Raw genomic sequence first — 18,936 nt, forward strand, 5'->3', positions numbered from 1 at the left:
CACATACAGGTGACTGTTTGACCCGTATTTGAATCCTTTCCTGCTTGACTAAACCTACCAGACTTTAAAAAATCAATGGATCAGCTCTAAACCATGATGAGGCACTAGTTTAAGAATGTTAGCAAAGGAGACAATGGTACAGTTTCTTATTAAATATACTTCTGCATATAAATAGAAATATATTTTAGCTTTTGCTAATAGAGAAAGAAATAATGCCAAGATTGTTTTGGAATTCTCACCTTAAATATTCCCAATATATGACCATGATTTTAGGCATAATGAGTAAATAATTGTTGTAAAGCCCAACAAAATGTGGAATAGCCTCTTGGTTTGCTTTTAGAAAGAATTCCTTGCATTCATTATCTCTCTACTGTAGGATGTCAGAGATTTTTATGACCCTGTCCTTTGTCATTGTTCCTGTTGTTTGTCCTTTGTTCTTGAAGAGGACCACGGCATCAGAAAGTGAGGCCATGACTTGCAAATGAATTGGATTTAAGTGAGGGAGGACTGTGTAAGGTCACCAGCCTCACTTTCCCCTCCAGAGCCATCTGGTCCAGTGGCAAGATATAAATCAGGGAGAATAAAGATGGCTCCCTGACACTGTCATTTACTCAAAATGTAAACAACATCAGTGATTAAAAAAAATGAGCAGTGGAATTTTTGAAAAGATAGTCTGGCTCTAAGGAACTGGAGCAGCAAGATTAATGTGTCAGGACAAACAATTTCTATAGAAGTTATGACACACAACTTAACTTAAAAGCTTACAACTAAGTCCTTTAAGATACAATTTTAGTAGCATTTCTCACCAAGTAGAAAACGTTGATTTCATTTCCAATGTCACTGGTAGAATTAATAACGTCAGGAACTGTATCGTTGGCCGAAATTGAAATGTGATATTCACTTGCGGAGCTTAAAAGGTATTGATAAAAAGGAAAAAAAAAAAGAAAAAATGTTTTGTTTTTATTCAGTTTGATTCTTTTCTTTCTACTCTAAGCCTTGTAATTCCAAAAAATGTGCATGCATATAGACTAGGGTGAATTCTTCTACTCCTACTTAGAGTCAGAAAGCCTAAGTCCTTATATTGCAACATAATCAGGGCTTGAGGAAATTGAGAAGAGCTAGAGCATACAATTCAATTAGTGTTGACACATATTTGGCATCTCTGTATTTTAACAAACATAATTTTAAAAAATCATGGCATAGTGACATACAATAATAAAAAAAACTTATATGGATTCTGTAGTTTCATTTGTGGCCAATGAATTAACATTCACAAAAAGGCAGTATTTTCCTGTAATAAGAATTTCTTAAAATTTGCACCTTTTCTTAAAATTTAAAACTCTAAGCTCATAATTGTAACTTTACTATTCAACTTATCCACTCATTGGTGGTGTCAACTGAATTTTGATAGTTTTCTTAAACAGAATTCCAGAAGAAAGTCAAGGAAAGATGAATAAAAGAAACCTTTTGAAAATGCTTTACTGGAATTTGTCTTTCAATAAAGGGAATGAAAGGAATTCTTGGAGAAAGCAAAGTATTAGGAAAAGTAGATGCAACAGAATGGAAAAAGAATTTACAAAAAGGAGAAAGAAAACATGAACAAAGATAATCTTACAATTCTGACTTCTTTTCCTTTTATGACTTCCTAATTGTGCTTGACATTGATTATTAAAATTTTCCTGTTCTTGATATTTATTCTTAGCAAGATTCTAGCACTCTCTTTTGCTTAGGGAGTTTTGTTAAAAAGTTATATTTGAAAGGATAAATAGAAATTAAAGTCTAGAATAGAAAGATAGTTTTAAAATAATTGAAAGAAAAATAATGAGAACCAAAATTATAGTTTTTCTTTTTTTAAAATCTTAACATTCTATTTTTCCCAATTAAATGTAAAAAACCAATTTTAACATTTATTTTTCAAATTTTGAGTTCCAAATTCTCTCTTTCCTTCCTCTTCCCACCTCCACTGAGAAGGCAAGCAATTTGACATAGGTTATACATGTGTAGTCATGCAAAACACATTTCCATGTAAGTCATTCTGTGAAAGAAAACAGACAAAAATGCCCCAAGAAAACAAAAGAAAATAAAGAAAAAGTATCTTTGATTTGCATTCAGGCTCTATCAGTTCTTTCTCTGGAGATGGACAACACCTTTCATCAAAAGTCCAACAGAATTGTCTTGGATCATTGTATTGCTGAGAACAGCTAAGTTATTCATAGTAGATCATTATACAATATTGCTGTTACTATGTACAATGTTCTCATTCTGCTCATTTCACTTTTCATCACTTCATGTAAGTCTTTCCATGTTTCTTCTGCGACCATCCTGCTCATCACCAAATAATAGTTTTCAATGAAAACTGATTTCATATTTTTATTTTGTCCATAATGACAGCATGGTCAGCACTGAAGCGCACAGAATAAGGACTATGACTCATGAGTTATAGTACCAGCACATCACCATCTCTAAGCCTCAATTTCCTCATTTGTAAAATGGAGAAAGTAATTGTCCTACATATCTCATTGGGGGTGCTGTAGGTGATGTACTTTGTAAACCTATAAAATGTACTCATTACTATTTTCTAGATTTAAAAATATTTCCCCTTATAAAACAGTAAAAAGTAGATGTTTATCTACCTGGAAAACTGGAGTCCAGCTTCATATTTTACTGGAATAGAAATACCCATTTCATTATCAGAAAGGGTCTCCAGAGGTTCTTCACTATCACTAGGAAATGAACAACATATTCATGTTAGGTAGTACTAAGATATCCTGGATAGTATCTCTATTGGCATCTGAGTTTATTTTGTTTGGATTTTTTTAGAACAGCGCTTCTCTTGCAATTAGCCATTTAGAGATATTGTTACACATTGGAGAAAGAATCCAAAATTTCTAAAAACAAAAACACACTTTTGAGAATGCTAGACTGAAAAATAGAGACTGCTATCAGTAGCATGTAGCTCTTTCCTTCATGGGCTAGAACAATAAAACTCTATGTTTCCTGTAGTTTTATTGAACAGCTCTGGCATGGACTGACATTATACTCTTTTCTGCAAACTATTTCATTCTAGCCCTACGGTTCTATTTATTTAGCAAGGCCTATCCTCAAGAGGTCTGACCCCTTATAGTCCTCCCCCTGCTTCTCTCCCTGCCACATAACTTATTTAGTTTTTTAAAAAATTAATTTATCCAATTTTATTATTTATTTATTTTTAGTATTCATTAAAAATTTTTTGGAGTTCCAAATTCTCTTGAGAAGGCAAAAAGTGTGACATCATTTATACCTGACACATACTATTTTTTTTTATTAAAGAAAAACTAGGTCAAGACCACAGAACACACTTACTGTGACTCAAATTCTAATCACTCTTATAGAAAAGAAAGCTAAATAAATAGACATGAACTCTCATCCCTCCTTTCACTTAGTAATGTTGATAAAATGAGGAGAGAAGGACAAGTAGAAGAGAAGGTTGAGTATGTGATAAGAGTATCTAATAATGAATGAGGATAGAGTCTAACTTTCTTATCCTGGTATTTAATATCTGACCCAGCTTATGTTTCTGGCATTACACCATACTGCTTTTCTAGATGAACTTTTTATTCTGTTTAAGGAGGCTATTTGCCATGTCTTTTGCAGAAATGCTCTCTTCTTTCTTCTCTATTTATCCAAATCCCACCCATCTTTTAAGAGTCATTTCAAACCACATCTATGTCAATTCCTTGGATAGACTAAAGTTAAAGAATGTAAGAACTGGAAGGGAGCTGAGAGGTTCTATAGTGCAATTTTCTCATTTTATCATATATACCAACTATAGACTGCTCTTCAGTATAAGTAATAGTCCTCAAATGTATGTGTGTATATGTATACATACATGTACATATACGTGTGTGTATATATGTATGTGTATGTATATGTATATACAATATACACACATATACACACATATCATGAGTTAGATGTGAAGTCATAAAGATTTGGATTCAAGTCCCATTTCTGATGCACATACTGAATGTATGATCCTGAGTATGTCCCTGCCTCTAAGATGAAGTGACACATGGTAAAAACCTGCATTGATTGAGGGAGAATCCTCTCCCAGGAGTTTCCATTACCAATGAAATCCCAGGTCATGTCCTCATCCCTATAAAGGTATTCATTGAAAAATAATTGGATAAACTTGCTATATAAAATCTATTTACAATGAAATTCTTTTTACATTTCTTTCAATTCAAGTAAAATTGTTTTATTCATTTTTATTATCATTGTTCTCTTTGTCTTCATTACTTGTTTTTTTCTTACTAAGAATGTGATTTTAAGCCAAATTAAAATTTTGAACAAGCTATATTTTTGAGGAAAATGTGGATAATATTTTGATTCACCAATTAAGAAGTATTTACTAAGCTCCCACTCTGGCCAGACAATATATTAGGCACAGCGGATAAAAAGACAAAAATAAAAATTGTATCTGCCCTGAAGGGGCTTATCTCCCCCTGAAGGAAGAAACAAATGCACAGATAAATATATAATATAGCTAACATCTATATAGTGCTTACTATGTACTTTGCAATGATTATTTCATTTGATCTTTTCAATATCCCTGGGAAGTAGATGCTATTATTAACCCAACTTTACAGTTGAGAAAACTGAGGCAAATATGTGTTAAATGACATGCTTAGGGTCATATAACTAGTAAGTGTCTAAAGTCAGATTTGAACTTAGATTTTCCTGATTGGAGGACCAGCACTCCATCCATTGTGTCACCAAGCTACCTCTAGGGATCTGAATGGAGGGGAATCACTAATAACTGGAAACTCAAGAAGGCCTCATGTATGAGGTGGTGTTTGAACAGAATCTTGAAGGGAGATAAGGATTCTGGGAGGCGCATTTATTTGGACTAATACAAAGCATAGGCCATTTTCCTGAGGTTACTCAGCAAATTAATGGTGAGCCTTGGACTTGTCCCCTGGTATCTTGATGCCTAGTACAACCCTCCTTCAACCACACCTTAGTTACCTCCTATGAATGCACCACTAAGTTCACTTTACTCTTCAGTGAAGTTTTCTTCTCATACAACATGTCTTATCCCCATCTAAAATCTAAGCCTCTTGAAAGCAGGGAGTTAACACCTTATAGTTAGTATGTTGTACCACCCTCAGTAACCCAGACGGTGTTTTGTACGGACTATGCACTTGATAAATATCCATCAGTTGGTTGATTACTTGATGGATGCGGAGCCAGGAAGAATTGAGTTGTTAGGGTAGGAACACAGGGAAGGCATAAGGAGGCATCAGTATGGCTTGGGTGATAAATGCTTGTATGTGGGGCAGACTGGGGGGTCATGGTGGAGCAGTCCATTTAAAATTTTTCTTTTTTCCATAATGGTCAAAGGAGTTGACTGATTTTGATGAAAATTACTGTTAAAGAGTATCAGAAATACCAGCAATTGAAGTTGTGATTTAGTCTACCATCTTGAAATAAAGTGACAAATTTTGGAATTTTTAAGGGACTTAAGGGAAATTTGGTATGATAGAAGTTGCTGAGATGGCTGTATATAGCCCCTTATCAGCAAGGGTGTAAACTCAAAGTTTAGAGGGTTTTTTTTTAATTAGCTTATAAGAGGGACTGAAATATCATAAGGAGGCGGGAGGCGGGTAGGGCAAATTCTCTGAGAATTTTTGAATCCCATGTAGATGAAAGGCGCCCAGGAGTATGCATGAGCATGCCAGGACCAGAAGCCAGCTAATTGCAAGGGAAGGGTGTGGCTACTCTGAATAGAATGTAATCAGGAGCAGATGTAGACTTGTCTGGCTCTCTGACAGACTCAAGGAATGCCCTGCTTGTACAGAATTCACTCCCACACTGGGACCAGGTAAATTTATCCCTTCTTTACTTCCTCTTCTTCTTTGCCTCCCTAATTCTGGTGAACTGAGCATAGCTTACCCTTAAATCTTGTTATTTTGCTAGTTGTACTTTTATAGTGAGTTTTGTTACTAGATCGTATACAGATAAGGTGTTTTAATTCTCCTCCTCTGCCCTCCTCTTCCCTCCTCTCTTTCCTCATTTCTCCTCATCACTACTTTAGTCTATTCATATATATCATTTCAAGCAGGTAGGTGGTGCAGTGGATAGAATGCTGGGTCTGGAGTCCAGAAGACTCAACTTTCTGAGTTCAAATCTGGCCTCAGGCCCTTACTAGTTGTGTGACCCAGGGCAAATCACTTAACCCTTTCTGCCTCAGTTTCCTCATCTATAAAATGAGCAGGAGAAGGAAATGGCAAACCATTCCAGTATCTTTGCCAAGAAAACCCGAAATAGCATCATGAAGTGTCAGACACGACTGAAAAATGACTAAACAATCATTTCAAATATACCATCCTTTGCCACTCCACTTCTAAGAAAACAATGGGGTTCAGTGCTTTACACTTGTGCTGATACTATACAGATAATAAGGAATTTTAAGGAATGACGTGGTTTTCTAAAACAAAAGGTTTTTAGAGATCATTTAGTATAGTAGATAAAGAGTCAGCTCCAGTATTAAAAAAAACTAGGGTTCAAGTCCTGTCTTTGACACACTAGCTTTGTCACCCTGGACAAGTCACTTCAATTTTAATTGCCTCGTTCAACAATTTAGGACTGTAAGTTGTAAAAATATCTCACGTGCGTTGGTTGAAGGGATTTCCCTACACTAGTGAAATCTCAAGTATGGACAAAAACCTAAATTATTTCCCTGTACCCAAGTATTAATGTGGAAAAAGAATAAACTAACCTTGTTACACTTATGTGAATGGCCACAGTTTCCATAAGATAGGATGTATTGAACTGAAATAATATTTTGAAAGATATCTGTGCAATAAAAAGATATTTTTAGTTTAAACACGTGAATAACAAAAAGTTGACTTTTGGCAACAATGTTCACTTTGCACAAATTTTCTACTCAAACTGAAAAATGAGGGGAAGTTTAAGAATTATTATTTCATACCATAAAACCCCTATGTTTAAAAATAGTTATTGTATAGATCAAAAGTAAAAGCACCATGATACTTTTAGGTGTAAGCATATAATAGATACTGACACCCTTTTGACATTTCTTCCCAACATCATATGAGGTATAGTGAATGGGGTGAAATTAAAATGAAATATCATGTATATATGTATACATAAACTAAAAAGTATAAGATAATGAATATGACGGACTAGTCTTTTTGTAATTTTTTGGGATGGCTAAGAGGGACATTTTTGTCAGTCTGATTACTCCCTTTTCACTATGCCACATGTAATCTTGGAAAAGGCCTCAGGGTGAGTTCTTACTTGCAATATTAATCAGTTAACTGAAAGCCTTCACCAAAGCTTTGTGGCTTTTCCTATTCCACAGTTCTTTTCTTTGGCCATTTGTCTATCAGGCCATTAGTCTATTGTTTGTTTAGATTGAATGTTCCTTGACAGCAATCTGTTTTGACATTGTTTTGTTTTGTTCTAAAAAAAGTAATGTATAGGGAAAGAAGACATGGAATGGAACCTATAGGGTAATATCCTCCCCCCATCCCCACATTTTTTTTTCAGTTCAAGTGAAGTAACATTTTTTATTAATCACAGATGGCATTTTGATTAGTTAAACATTTGCCTCTTTAACTCTGTAGTCAGTAGATGACTTGACCAAATATTTTAGAGTCAAATGCAAGTTTGAACAAAAACACACATGAAAAAATGAAAAAAAAAGATATTTGTGATTCTATTTACATTTTATTTTTCACAAATAAACTCTACTGATTATGTTGGAAAGACCAAACAATTTTCTTTTATGTAAAAGGCATATTCCCCCTTTTTTTTTTAATGTGAATTATCTCCAGAAACAGAAAAAAGACCACCTCCAGTCCATCTGGATCTTGAGTTTATCTCTAGAGCCAAAGTTCCAGGCAAACCCATTTGTTTCTTTCCACAGTCTAGGCCAATGGGCTTCATCTGAGGCTCTTTTTTATAGCTAATGCTTGCCAATGGCATCCCATTTAATTCTGATAACTTTATACAGTATTAATCTTCAGCTGAAGGCTCATTTGAGAGAACCTGCTTTTGGGTCTTAGTGACTAATTTTTGAGATAAAATATTTAGGGTTTCAAACAAGCAAACCTGCCTGCGAATTCTTTTTCTTTCCTCCTACCATTACATTTGGATTTTCAGGCACAATCATACAAATGACATGGAACATACCAACTTTCACATACAGATTGTTAGATGAAGCTTCCATAATCTGCTCACCTCTTCTCCTCTTTTTAGGAAAGGATAGCCAACTTTACATGTGATATTCTGATTGGATTCACAGCTGTCTTTTTGAATACCCTAGAAAGAAAGCACATGTTACAAAAAAATAAGTCAGGTGACTGATAGCCATTCTCAGACTCAATCATTGCCCTTGTTTGGTAAGGTCACAGATACCTCTTGGGTCAATGTTATCTCATAACAAACAAAAATCAGGTTCTTTGTAAAGGGCTATATGGGGGATAAAACAAAATCTCTCTCTCTCTCTCTCTCTCTCTCTCTCTCTCTCTCTCTCTCTCTCTCTCTCTCTCTCTCTCTCCTGCCTACTGTTTTAACTTAAAACAACAATAACAAACTAAGGCTTTAACTAAGTTCATACTTTTGCCTCAATCAAGAATATATTAAAGGAAAACATAAAGAATGATTTTACAAATGTTTCAATTTCCAAAGAAAATCAGAATAAAAATATATGTATCATACACATTTGTTATATATATACATGTATATATATATGTATGTATTCATCTTATCCCTTGAAATGAGAAAGCCAGTGATTTTTTTTACTCCTCAGTATACTTTGATAACTATTTGTAATTCAGATTCTTAACTGAATCCAAAATAAATAATAACCAGTAACATTTTTTTCCCCAAGCTGTCTTGGTCCTACCACTGTTCTATTCTATAGTAACTTGAGAAAAATGTCACTGAAAATTTGAATTAGCTGATGAAAACAGACAATAGATTTCTTTTGTAAAAATAAGTTTTTATTAAGGTACTTTTTTTTTACATTAGGATAGGATGAATGTAGCTGTTGTAAGATCCCTTTATCCCTTTAGGAAATATCTCTATTCCCCTCGGGGAACATTGATTAATGACACCCCTGGAAACAAGATTTCCCCTTTTATTACTCCCATTTCAATTCTTCCCTTTGCCTTCCTACCCATTCTCCTATAAATTTTTTTTAATGAGACGATAGGAGTTATTTTCCCTTCATTGTTAAACTTTGACTTCATTAGGGTATATCACACTTTCCCCTCTATATTTTTCTTACCTCCACTCTTTTATGTGTCCTTCCATTTCATAATTTAATCCCATAAAAACACTGAATTATTCACCTGAAGATGGGTTGTAAGGTTTAGTCCGTGATGTTTCAGGCCTGTTTCTCCACCAACACTTCAATTTCTTTTCTTTGTGTACATTTAGAAAGAAACCTCTTACTAGTCTCTCTATTGTTACTTTGTTTTTGTTGTCCTTGGGTGCTGTATTTACTTATTTTTTTGTATTTCTGTTTTCTGAGGTGTTTGAAAAACAAATAATTTGTTTAGGTCAGGTTTTCTTCCAGGAAATGCTTTGAATCTCTCTCTTTTGTTGAATGTTCATCTTTTTTCATTAGTGTTTTGGCTCAGATTTGCAGGGTATACCAATTTGTGTTGCATCTTGATCTCATTTGCTCTTAAGAACATATTCCATCCTCTCCTGTGGTTTCTGGTGGGTGCAGAATAGTTTATGTTATTAGAATTTCTTTTCCTTTATATTTGAAAGTCTATCTCTTGGTCACTTCAGGCATTTGTTGCTTGTCATTGGAATTATTAAATGTAACCACTTTTTGTCTTGGAATTTGCAGCAGTGTTTTCTTTTGTTATGTTTGTTTTTGCTTTTTCTGGAGGTGTTCCATGTATTCTTTTGATTGGTACTTTGTTTTCTGTGTTTGAAAATTCTGGCTACTTTTCTTGTATTACTTCTCCCATTACGGTGTTTGAGTTTCTTTTGGCTTGTGTTCTGGGAGATCCATAATCCTTAAATTGTCTCTTTGTCTATATTTTGCTTGCATGAAGACCATCCTTTATCTTAACTTTTTGCTTCTCTTCTTCCAGATCATCATTTATTTCTATGTATTTGCATTCCTAATCGATTATTCTCTCTTTTGTTTCTTTTGGGAGACTTGCCATCACACATTCAAGTTTTTCTATTCTGCCAATGATTTCCATTATGCAGGTCACGAATTCCACGTTCAAAATTCTTGTTTCTCTTTTAAATCATTCAGAAATATCTTGCTGTGTTTTCATGCTCTCTTGGGAATACACAAGGCCCCCTCCTTCATCTCCTGTTGATTTATTTTCCTTTGTCTTGAAGTAATTATTCATAGACATTTGGGCTTATTTAGCCAATTTTCTTCTCTTATTATTATCTTCCCTGTTGGTTTATCTACTTAGACTCAAGGTCTTTAATATTTTTTCCTCCTTAAATCTTCAGTAATTTCAGTCATTTCCCAATATATATTTCTCTATTGCTCACTTTCTGATTCACTGTTCTTAGATTATAGCTCACTATCTCAGCCTCCTCCCACACTGGGCAATCAGTGTTTCACCAGCCGTAGTCTCTGCCTCAACTGACTTCTGGGGGAGAGATCTCACCCCAGCTGGTTGCTGGGTTCTTTCCTTTACACTTAACGGAGGACCAAATATCTATATACATTGGCTTCCTGCTCCAGCTTCTGCTGGCATTCAATTTTCTGGCTAAATTCTGATGCAGGTTAGAGTACCATTGTACAGCCGTCCCAGCCATAGCAAGCTTCTGCCTATTAGGGAGGAGGGAGTGACAAAGTTGAGTTCTCTTGAAGAACTGTGGGTTGACTTATTCAGTCCTGTCTGAATTGAGTAGGTGGTGCAAGAGAGGGTGCTGAATTGAGGGTGTTAGGGATTACCCTTCTCTGATCTCTTTTAGTTCCTTTCCTGTCTGATGGCTATTCCTCAGTCTCTGTCACAGAATTATTATCCACATCTATCCCCTTAACTGTGAGCGTCCCTGAAGCTTCTGCTTGGATTACCCAATTTAGATCCTAGTGGCTATTATTTACCCCCCACGACATTTTCCCTCCTTTCTCAATAAGTTCAGTGCCTGACACAGTCTCTTTCTTTACCCCAACTCTTGGTTTCATACTAGGAGACTTCAATATAGATGCTGATGTCTCTTCTGTTATTCTAATTTCCCAGTTTCTAAATCTACTTAAGCCTCATGATGTACTACTCTTTTTCACCTCAGATACACATCAGGATAGGTAAGGACTTTAACTAACACCCTAATCTTGTCATCTCCCACAAGTGTTCCACTTGCATAACCAAGAACTCTGAAAACCTTTCTTTGATCACAATCTCTTATCACTCCATCTCTGCCTCCTTAACAACTCTTTGCCCTCACTACTACAAAATTTTTTTCTACCCTTTAGTATTTTGCCAAGTCATTACTTCTGTTCTTGTTATGCTCTCCTCCCTTCCAAATCTTGACCCATTAATGAGTCAGGACAACCGTACACTATTCTCCACACTGGAATCTCTTGCCTCCTTGTCTTATCACCAGCCAGCTCTGGGTTACTTCTAGTATCTACCTCCTTTGTTTCTATTCATATGCTGCTGAACAACTGGAGGATGTCCCCCAATCATGTTCATAGGGTCCCAGATATAATCTCTGCCCCAAAGTCCATTGGTGTGGAATGCTCTCCTTGTTGGTGAACATGAATGCTCTGCCCCGTGTGAAAGACAGGGCAGAGTTATCAAGAGTGGGAGAGACCATCAGTCTCTTCAGATGTCTTTGAGTTTTCTTTAGACCTTCTTCAAGCTTTGAGTCACTTTGAGAGCTTCAAAGAGGAAGATAGAAGAAGCCAACTCCATTTCAGGTTGCTGAAGGAAAAGGATCTGGGAAGGCATGAGAGTAGATCGCAGTCTCCATATGTCCTTATTCTAACCTTGCTATTCTAGAAATTTTGGGGAACTTCCCCTTGGATGAGATCTAGAACTCTTTCTCTTGGTTGAGCTGAGTTGTTTCACTCTCAATGGGAGAGCTCCTTCACTCTGGTATATATTTCTGGTATATATTCTCTTATATATTCCTTCTCAGATTTCTCTTGTGCTATGATTTAGACAAATGAGCTTCTTTGCTATTCATTACGTGAATTCACTATTCATTGTAGAACTTATATGTGTTGGGAAAGGGTCAAGCTTTGGATATAGAGTTTGGGGTCCTCTTTCCCCTTAATAATGACAGCAATCAAAAGTTAAATTGAACCTGATCATAGCCTTTAGACTAATAACATTTAAAGGAGTAGATAGACATAATTCTAGCCCAGTACCCTTCCTCTCTCTGAGGAGAACAGAGTGATCTCTGGCCCCAACTTCCTGTTTCCCCTCCGGGCAGGAATAAAAGTCTCCTGTGGAGAAGCGTAGGGAGAGAAGAAGTTAGAGATGACTAGTGTGCCTCCCTTTAAAGCAGCACAAGTGGGGTCTGCTACAAGTGAGGCTTTCTACAGCTACAAAGCTGTATTCTAAGTTTCATTGGGCCCTCATTGAATCACAATGGATGTTCCAAACCTTTTCACATCCTCAACCCAGCCTCAGCTGGGGTCTTTGCCATCTTTTAATGAGCTCCCTCCTCTTTCCCTGGCCTCTTGACATTGTCCTTTACAATTTCCTACTTTACTCATTATTTTTTTCAAATTTAATTTATGGAATAAAACAAGCATTTCCACAACATAGAATAATTAAAAAGATGATTGTACATGAAACTGCAAATCTATTATGTACAACTTGCTATTTCTTTTAAATACATAAAATTATCATGTAAATTTCTTTTTCCCCCCTTCCTGTCCTAGAGATGGCTACCATTAGACACAAATAGATGTACATGTGTGTGAATTATTCTATACATGCTTCTACTTATCAGTTCTTTCTCTGGATGAAAATAGCATCTTCATATATCTTTTGTAGTTAATTTGGGTATTTATAATAATCAAAATGACTTAATCACTCAAAGTCATATTTAAAATAATATTGCTGTTACTGTACATGATGTTCTATTGGTTCTGCTTTCACTCTTCATTATTTCATGCAAGTCTTTCCATGTTTTTCTAAGATCACTGAGCTCATTATTTCTTATTGCACAGTAGTATTCCATCACAATCATATTACCATATCTTGTTCAGACGTCCCCCAATTGATTGGCATCCCTGCAATTTCAGTTCTTTGCTACCACAAAGAGAGCTGCTATAAGCATTTTAGAACATATAGGTTCTTTTTCCTTTTTCCCAAATTATCTTCAAAAATAGACCAAGTAGTGGTATTTTTGGGTCAAATGATATAGGAAGTTTAATAACTTTTTGGTCATATTTCCAGATTGTTCTCCAAAAAGGTTGGATCAGTTCACAGATCCACCAACAATGAATTATTGTCCCAATTTTTCCACATTCCCTCCAACATTTGTTGCTTTCCCTTTCAATGATTTTAGCCAATCTGATAGGTATACAATGATACCTCAAAGTTATCTTAACTTGGCTGGTGCAGTAGACAAAGCACTGGCCCTAGATTCAGGAGGACCTGAGTTCAAATCTGGCCTTAGACATATAACACTTACTAGTTGTGTGACCCTGGGCAAGTCATTTAACCCCACTGTCTAGCCAAAAAAAAAAAAGGACGTTATCTTAATTTGCATTTTTCTACACAATAATTATTTGGAGAATTTTTTGAGATGACTATAAATTTGTTTTGATTTTTTAATTGGAAAACTACCTGTTCATATCATTTGACCATTTATCAATTAGGGAATAACTTGTATTCTTATAGATTTAAACAAAGTTCCTTACATATTTGAGATATGACACCTTTACCTGAGAAATTGTCTACAAAAATCTTCCCAATTTTCTGCTTTCCTTCTGATCTTGGGTATATTTGTTTTATTTGTACAAAACCTTTGTAATTTAATGTAATAGAAATTATCCATTTTACACCTAACTGCTTTCTATCTCTTGTTTATTTGTAAATTGTCTACTATCCATAAGTTTGATAAGTAATATGTTCCATGTTCTCCTAATTTTCTTGTAATCTTCTCTTCATATCTGTACCTATTTTGATCTTATCTTGTTAAATGGTTTAAGATATTGGTCTATGCCCAGTTTCTGTTGAACTGCTTTCCAGTTTTCCCAACCATTTTTACCAAATAATGAATTTTTATCCCAAAATCTTGTCTTTACATTTGTCAAATAAAAGGCTATTATGTTTATTTGTTGGTCTTAATTGTATGTCTACTCTGTTCCATCTACCTTTCTATTCCTTAGCTAGTACCAGAGAGATTTGATAATTACTGCCTTATAATATAGTTTAAGATTTGGTACTGCTAAACCTTTCTTTACATTTTTAAAAATTCCTTTGATATTTGACTTTTTGTTCTTCCAAATGAATTTTGTTATTATTTTTTCTAATTTAATAAAATAATTTTGATAATTTCATTGGGATGGCATTGAATATATAAATTAGGTTAGGTAAACTTGTGAACAATGAATAGTTTCCTAATCATTTAAATCTGATTTTATTTGTATAAAACATTTTATATAATTTTGTTTATATATTCCTGGGTTTGTTTTGGTAGGTATAATCCCAGGTATTTTATATCTAGAGTTATTTTAAATGGGATATCTTTTACTATATCTTCTTGTAGAGTTTTGTTTGTGATATATAGAAATGCTGATGATTCATGTGAATTTACCTTACATCCTTCTACTTTGTTAAAATGATTAACTGTTTCAACTAACTTTTTAGTTGAGTCTTTGGGATTTTCCAAATATATCACCCTACCATCTGCAAAAGGAGATAGTTTTATTACCTCATACCCTATTCTTAGCCTTCTATTTCTTTTCCTTCTCTCATTGCTATTGCTAAGATTTCCAATACAATACTGAATTGGTGACAGTGGGCAACCTTGTTTCATGCCTGATCTTACTTGGAAGGCTTCTAGCTTAGCCCATTGCAAATAATGCTTTACTAATTATTGTGAAAGGTCATTTAGTCTATTTCTCTAATTTCAGAAGTGAGGAAACTGAGGCCTACAAAGTTTAAGTGGTTTGTTTGTCCAAAGACATAAAAATAGAAAAGGGCAGAACTGGGATTTGAACCCAGGTTTTTTGATTTCCAAACCCAGTCTTCTCTCCACATCACACTTTTTTTTTATATCTCTTATTATATTACATTATATCAGTATAGAGAACTAACTCTCTGTGCAGAAGCTCCCTCCACCTATGTAAATCAGCTATGCTTCTGTACTTTGCAATTTTAGAAATTTGCTTACAGTGCTGAAAATATTAGTGAATCCCATGCTTGTGCAATTGGTATGTATCATCGATGACAGCGTGTGAAATCAAATCTCCCTCCATCCCCTTTTACCTGACTCTCTCTAAATTAATCAATAACATTGGTTAATTGGGTAGATAACTCACTTTTCTTTTCAAAATCACATCCAGGCTGGTATAGTGGATTCAGTAAGGGTTAGGTAAGGGCTGTTTAAATGAACAAACAGTTACCTCAATTCCCGAAAAAATGACATTTGGAGAGGCCTGGACAATGGCTCTGGTATTGTAGGCACTGTCCTTTTTATTCCTGATGGTCAGGCTCACGTTGAATTTATCACTGTGGGACTTAACAATGAGTAAGTCTTTTCCTGTTGTTGTTGCAGTCAGGGCCAGATCTGAGATGCATTTTTCCTTGTTTCCACAATCTTTTGCAAAGGGAATCTGTAGCATTCAGAGCAAAATATTTTCAATTAGTTATCCATTATTCAAAATTATGAATACATTCACATAACAACTCACACATTGCCAGCTTGAACTAATGTGAATTTTTATTCTGCTTTTATTAAATTACTGGTGGGAATTGTTATTTTAAAGATGGATTAATTAATGGATAACAGGCCCATCTTGCTCAGTATAAGTTGTTTCAATTACAGGTGCCTTCTCTTCTGTCTCTTCATCCTCTCTGTTTAAAATCTCTTTATTTTAAATCCTCTAACTGCTTTCATACCTAGTGACTGTTTTACTGTTGCCTTACATTCACCCAGGAGAACACTTATAAGTAAGGTCTTGAGGAAGAATACAAACAGACATTGAGCCATATATACCAGTAAAACTACAATTGCTTGTGGCCAGAATTCTTTTAGATTGCTCTAAATAAGTTGCTTAAATAAGGTCCTATAACTTTACTTGGTTAATTCTTTTAAAATTCTTCTAAAATTTTTGTTTATTTTTATTTTTAATTTATGGAATAAAACAAACATTTTTATAACATAGTATAATAAAAAGATGATTGTACATGAAGCTGCAAATCTATTATGTACAACGTGCTAATCTTTTAAATATATAATAAAGTTATCATGTAAATTTCTTTTTTTACCTTTTCTCTCCCGCCTCACCCTAGACATGGCTACCATTAGACACAATTAAAATTATTTTTAAAATACTTAGATATCTTTTGTTTTTATATAACATCATCTTAATTTCAGAATACATACCCTTTCTCTCCCTTCCCTGGTAAGCTATCCTTTATAACAAAGAAAAAGAAAAGATTTTTTAAAAGTAGTTTAGCAAAAATATTGATTAATTGATTAATTAATTATCCTGAGCCATGGGTGGATAGAGAACTGGACTTGGAACCAGGAGGTGCAGGTTCAAATCCTGTCTCTGATGCAGGCTGGCTGTGTAACCTTGGGCAAGTCAATTAACATCTTAGTGCTCCAGGAAACTCTCTAATACTATTAGTTGCAGAAAAGATGCTGACTTGCATTGGTAGAGGGAATTTTTTCATCCGGGATTTCCCTAAAGCACTGTAATTACAGGTTCATCACCAATTCATTCATGTAACAATTGTTTATCTGACACTTATTAAGTAAGGAACAGTATCTTTTATACCAAAGTTAAAGAGCAGAAAAAATAGAGAATAAAAATGTTTCATTTACTTTGTGATATCAAGAGGACCATAAAATATTAGGAGTGGAAAGAACCTTAAAGATCACCTAGTCCAGCCCCCTCATTTTTCAGATGAGGAAACTGAGGCAGCAAGAAGCAGATTTGGGATAAGAATGTAAATGCACTATTCTTTCCACTCTGCTACTATGCTCCCTAGCAATGATCAGAAGAAAAAGTACAAGTAATTGACTAATAAGCCTCATTCTTCCATTCATTCTGCATGAGGCAAAGTGTCTAATTCAATTGCATAAGGAAAAACAACTTTCTTCTCTTCTCATCCACAAAATAATTTGATTGATTGCTACTATTTCTTTGTCCAGGGCTTTTATTGCCATGTCTCATTGCATAAAAAGTTATGTGTCTACAAAGGCTGACTCAGGCTCAGTGAACACTCCTCACTTCTTGAGGCAAGGATTCCACATACTTAGCCACTCCCAGAGATAGGGACTGGCATACCCTTGGTGCTAAAAAAGTATGGTATAGAGAAGGTACCAACCTACATTGGTAGAGAGAGTATCATCATCTAGGAGTTCCTTATACCAATAATATCACAGTTCCAGTCCTCATTCCAGTCTTATTCCTAAAAAACTTTCAATATTTGCAAAATCATTTTTGTTATTTTGAAAGATGGACTCTACCAAATGGTTAGGCCACATTTTATCATGTGATCTACTGATTTCGACTCATTTTGTTCTGGGAAGTAGAGTCCAGTATCTGATTCTTGAACAAGAATTAAAATCTCTGATTTCTTTGGAATGGGCACAGACTCTTTACAAAACGTCCAAGTAAAGTAATTTGTATATTCAAGTAACTTTCATATTTTTCTCTGGATTTTTGTCATGTTGTTCTTTCTTGCTTTTCCTTCTACCTATCTGATTATTCTTTCTCAGTCTTTCTTGCTGGATTTCCATTCATATCACGCCACCTAACTGTAGGTGTCCCCTACAGCTCTGTCAGTAGTCCTCATCTTTTCTCTGTATATTATCTCACATGGTAGCTTCGTCATCTTCCATGGGTTCAGTTATTATTTATGTATGTAGATGACTTCCAGAACTCTATATTTAGCCCTAGTCTCTTTATTGAGTTCCAGTATCATATCACCAACTGCTTATTAGACATTCTCAAACTCAACATTTCCAAAAGAATATTCATTTTTATTGTCAAGGGCACCACCATCCTTCCAGATACCTAAGTTCTCAATTTTGTTATCATCTTAACCTTTAACTCTCACTCACCCCATATATCCAGTCAGTTCCCAAATCTTATTGAATCTATCTTCATAATTTCTTATCTAAGTTTCCTTTTCTTCACTCACATAGCTACCACCCTACTTCTAGCCCTTATCACCAGTGGCCCAAGCTACTGCAGAGGTCCCTTATTGGATTTCCCTGTTTCAAATCTCTTTGCACTCCACTCCATCTTCCATTCAGCAACCAAAGCAGTTTTCCTAAATCACAGGTCTGTTATTCTCTCCGCACTCCCACCCCCTGACCCCCACCCTACTCCCACAACTCAAAAAACTCCAGTACAGGGCTTCTTAATCTGAGTGTGAGTGTGTGAGTAAATGAGTGCATGTGTGCATGTGTGTGTGTATGTTTTGGACCCCTTTGATAGTCTGGCGAATATTATGGACGCATGCTCAGGATATTTTTTAAAAAATCATAATGGGAGGAAATACTAAATTTCAGTTAGAGTTTAGTAAAAATAAAAGATGTCATTTTTCCCATATAAGTTCATTGACTCCATGAAATCTCTAGGACTATAGGTTAATAACAAACGTTTGCTCAAGTGGCTCACTATTACCTCTAGGTTCAACCATAAACTCCTCTGTTTATCACTTAAAGGGCTTTACAAGCTGGCCCCACCATACCATTGGCTGCCTCTTTGTTTAGTGTAATCTGCATAATGAA

The 18,936-nt window shown here is 35.1% G+C and overlaps 1 protein-coding gene across 2 annotated transcripts in view; it reads right to left on the reverse strand.

The window, feature by feature from the left end:
* ITGA1 (integrin subunit alpha 1) overlaps positions 1-18,936 on the reverse strand; it is a 194,379-nt gene that overhangs the window by 23,747 nt on the left and 151,696 nt on the right. Inside the window, exons 19-23 of one of the 2 annotated variants that reach the window (XM_020996814.2) lie at positions 15,590-15,799; positions 8,248-8,328; positions 6,761-6,837; positions 2,634-2,723; positions 807-909 (exon numbers count right to left, since the gene is read on the reverse strand). In XM_020996814.2, the coding sequence (XP_020852473.1) occupies positions 807-909; positions 2,634-2,723; positions 6,761-6,837; positions 8,248-8,328; positions 15,590-15,799 (561 nt within the window). The remainder of the gene's footprint in view (positions 1-806; positions 910-2,633; positions 2,724-6,760; positions 6,838-8,247; positions 8,329-15,589; positions 15,800-18,936) is intronic. The other variant, XM_020996822.2, reaches the window with a different exon arrangement.

Source organism: Phascolarctos cinereus, unplaced genomic scaffold, assembly GCF_003287225.1.
Source record: "Phascolarctos cinereus isolate Bilbo 61053 unplaced genomic scaffold, phaCin_HiC Scaffold_4;HRSCAF=312, whole genome shotgun sequence".
Taxonomy (NCBI): Eukaryota; Metazoa; Chordata; class Mammalia; order Diprotodontia; family Phascolarctidae; genus Phascolarctos; species Phascolarctos cinereus.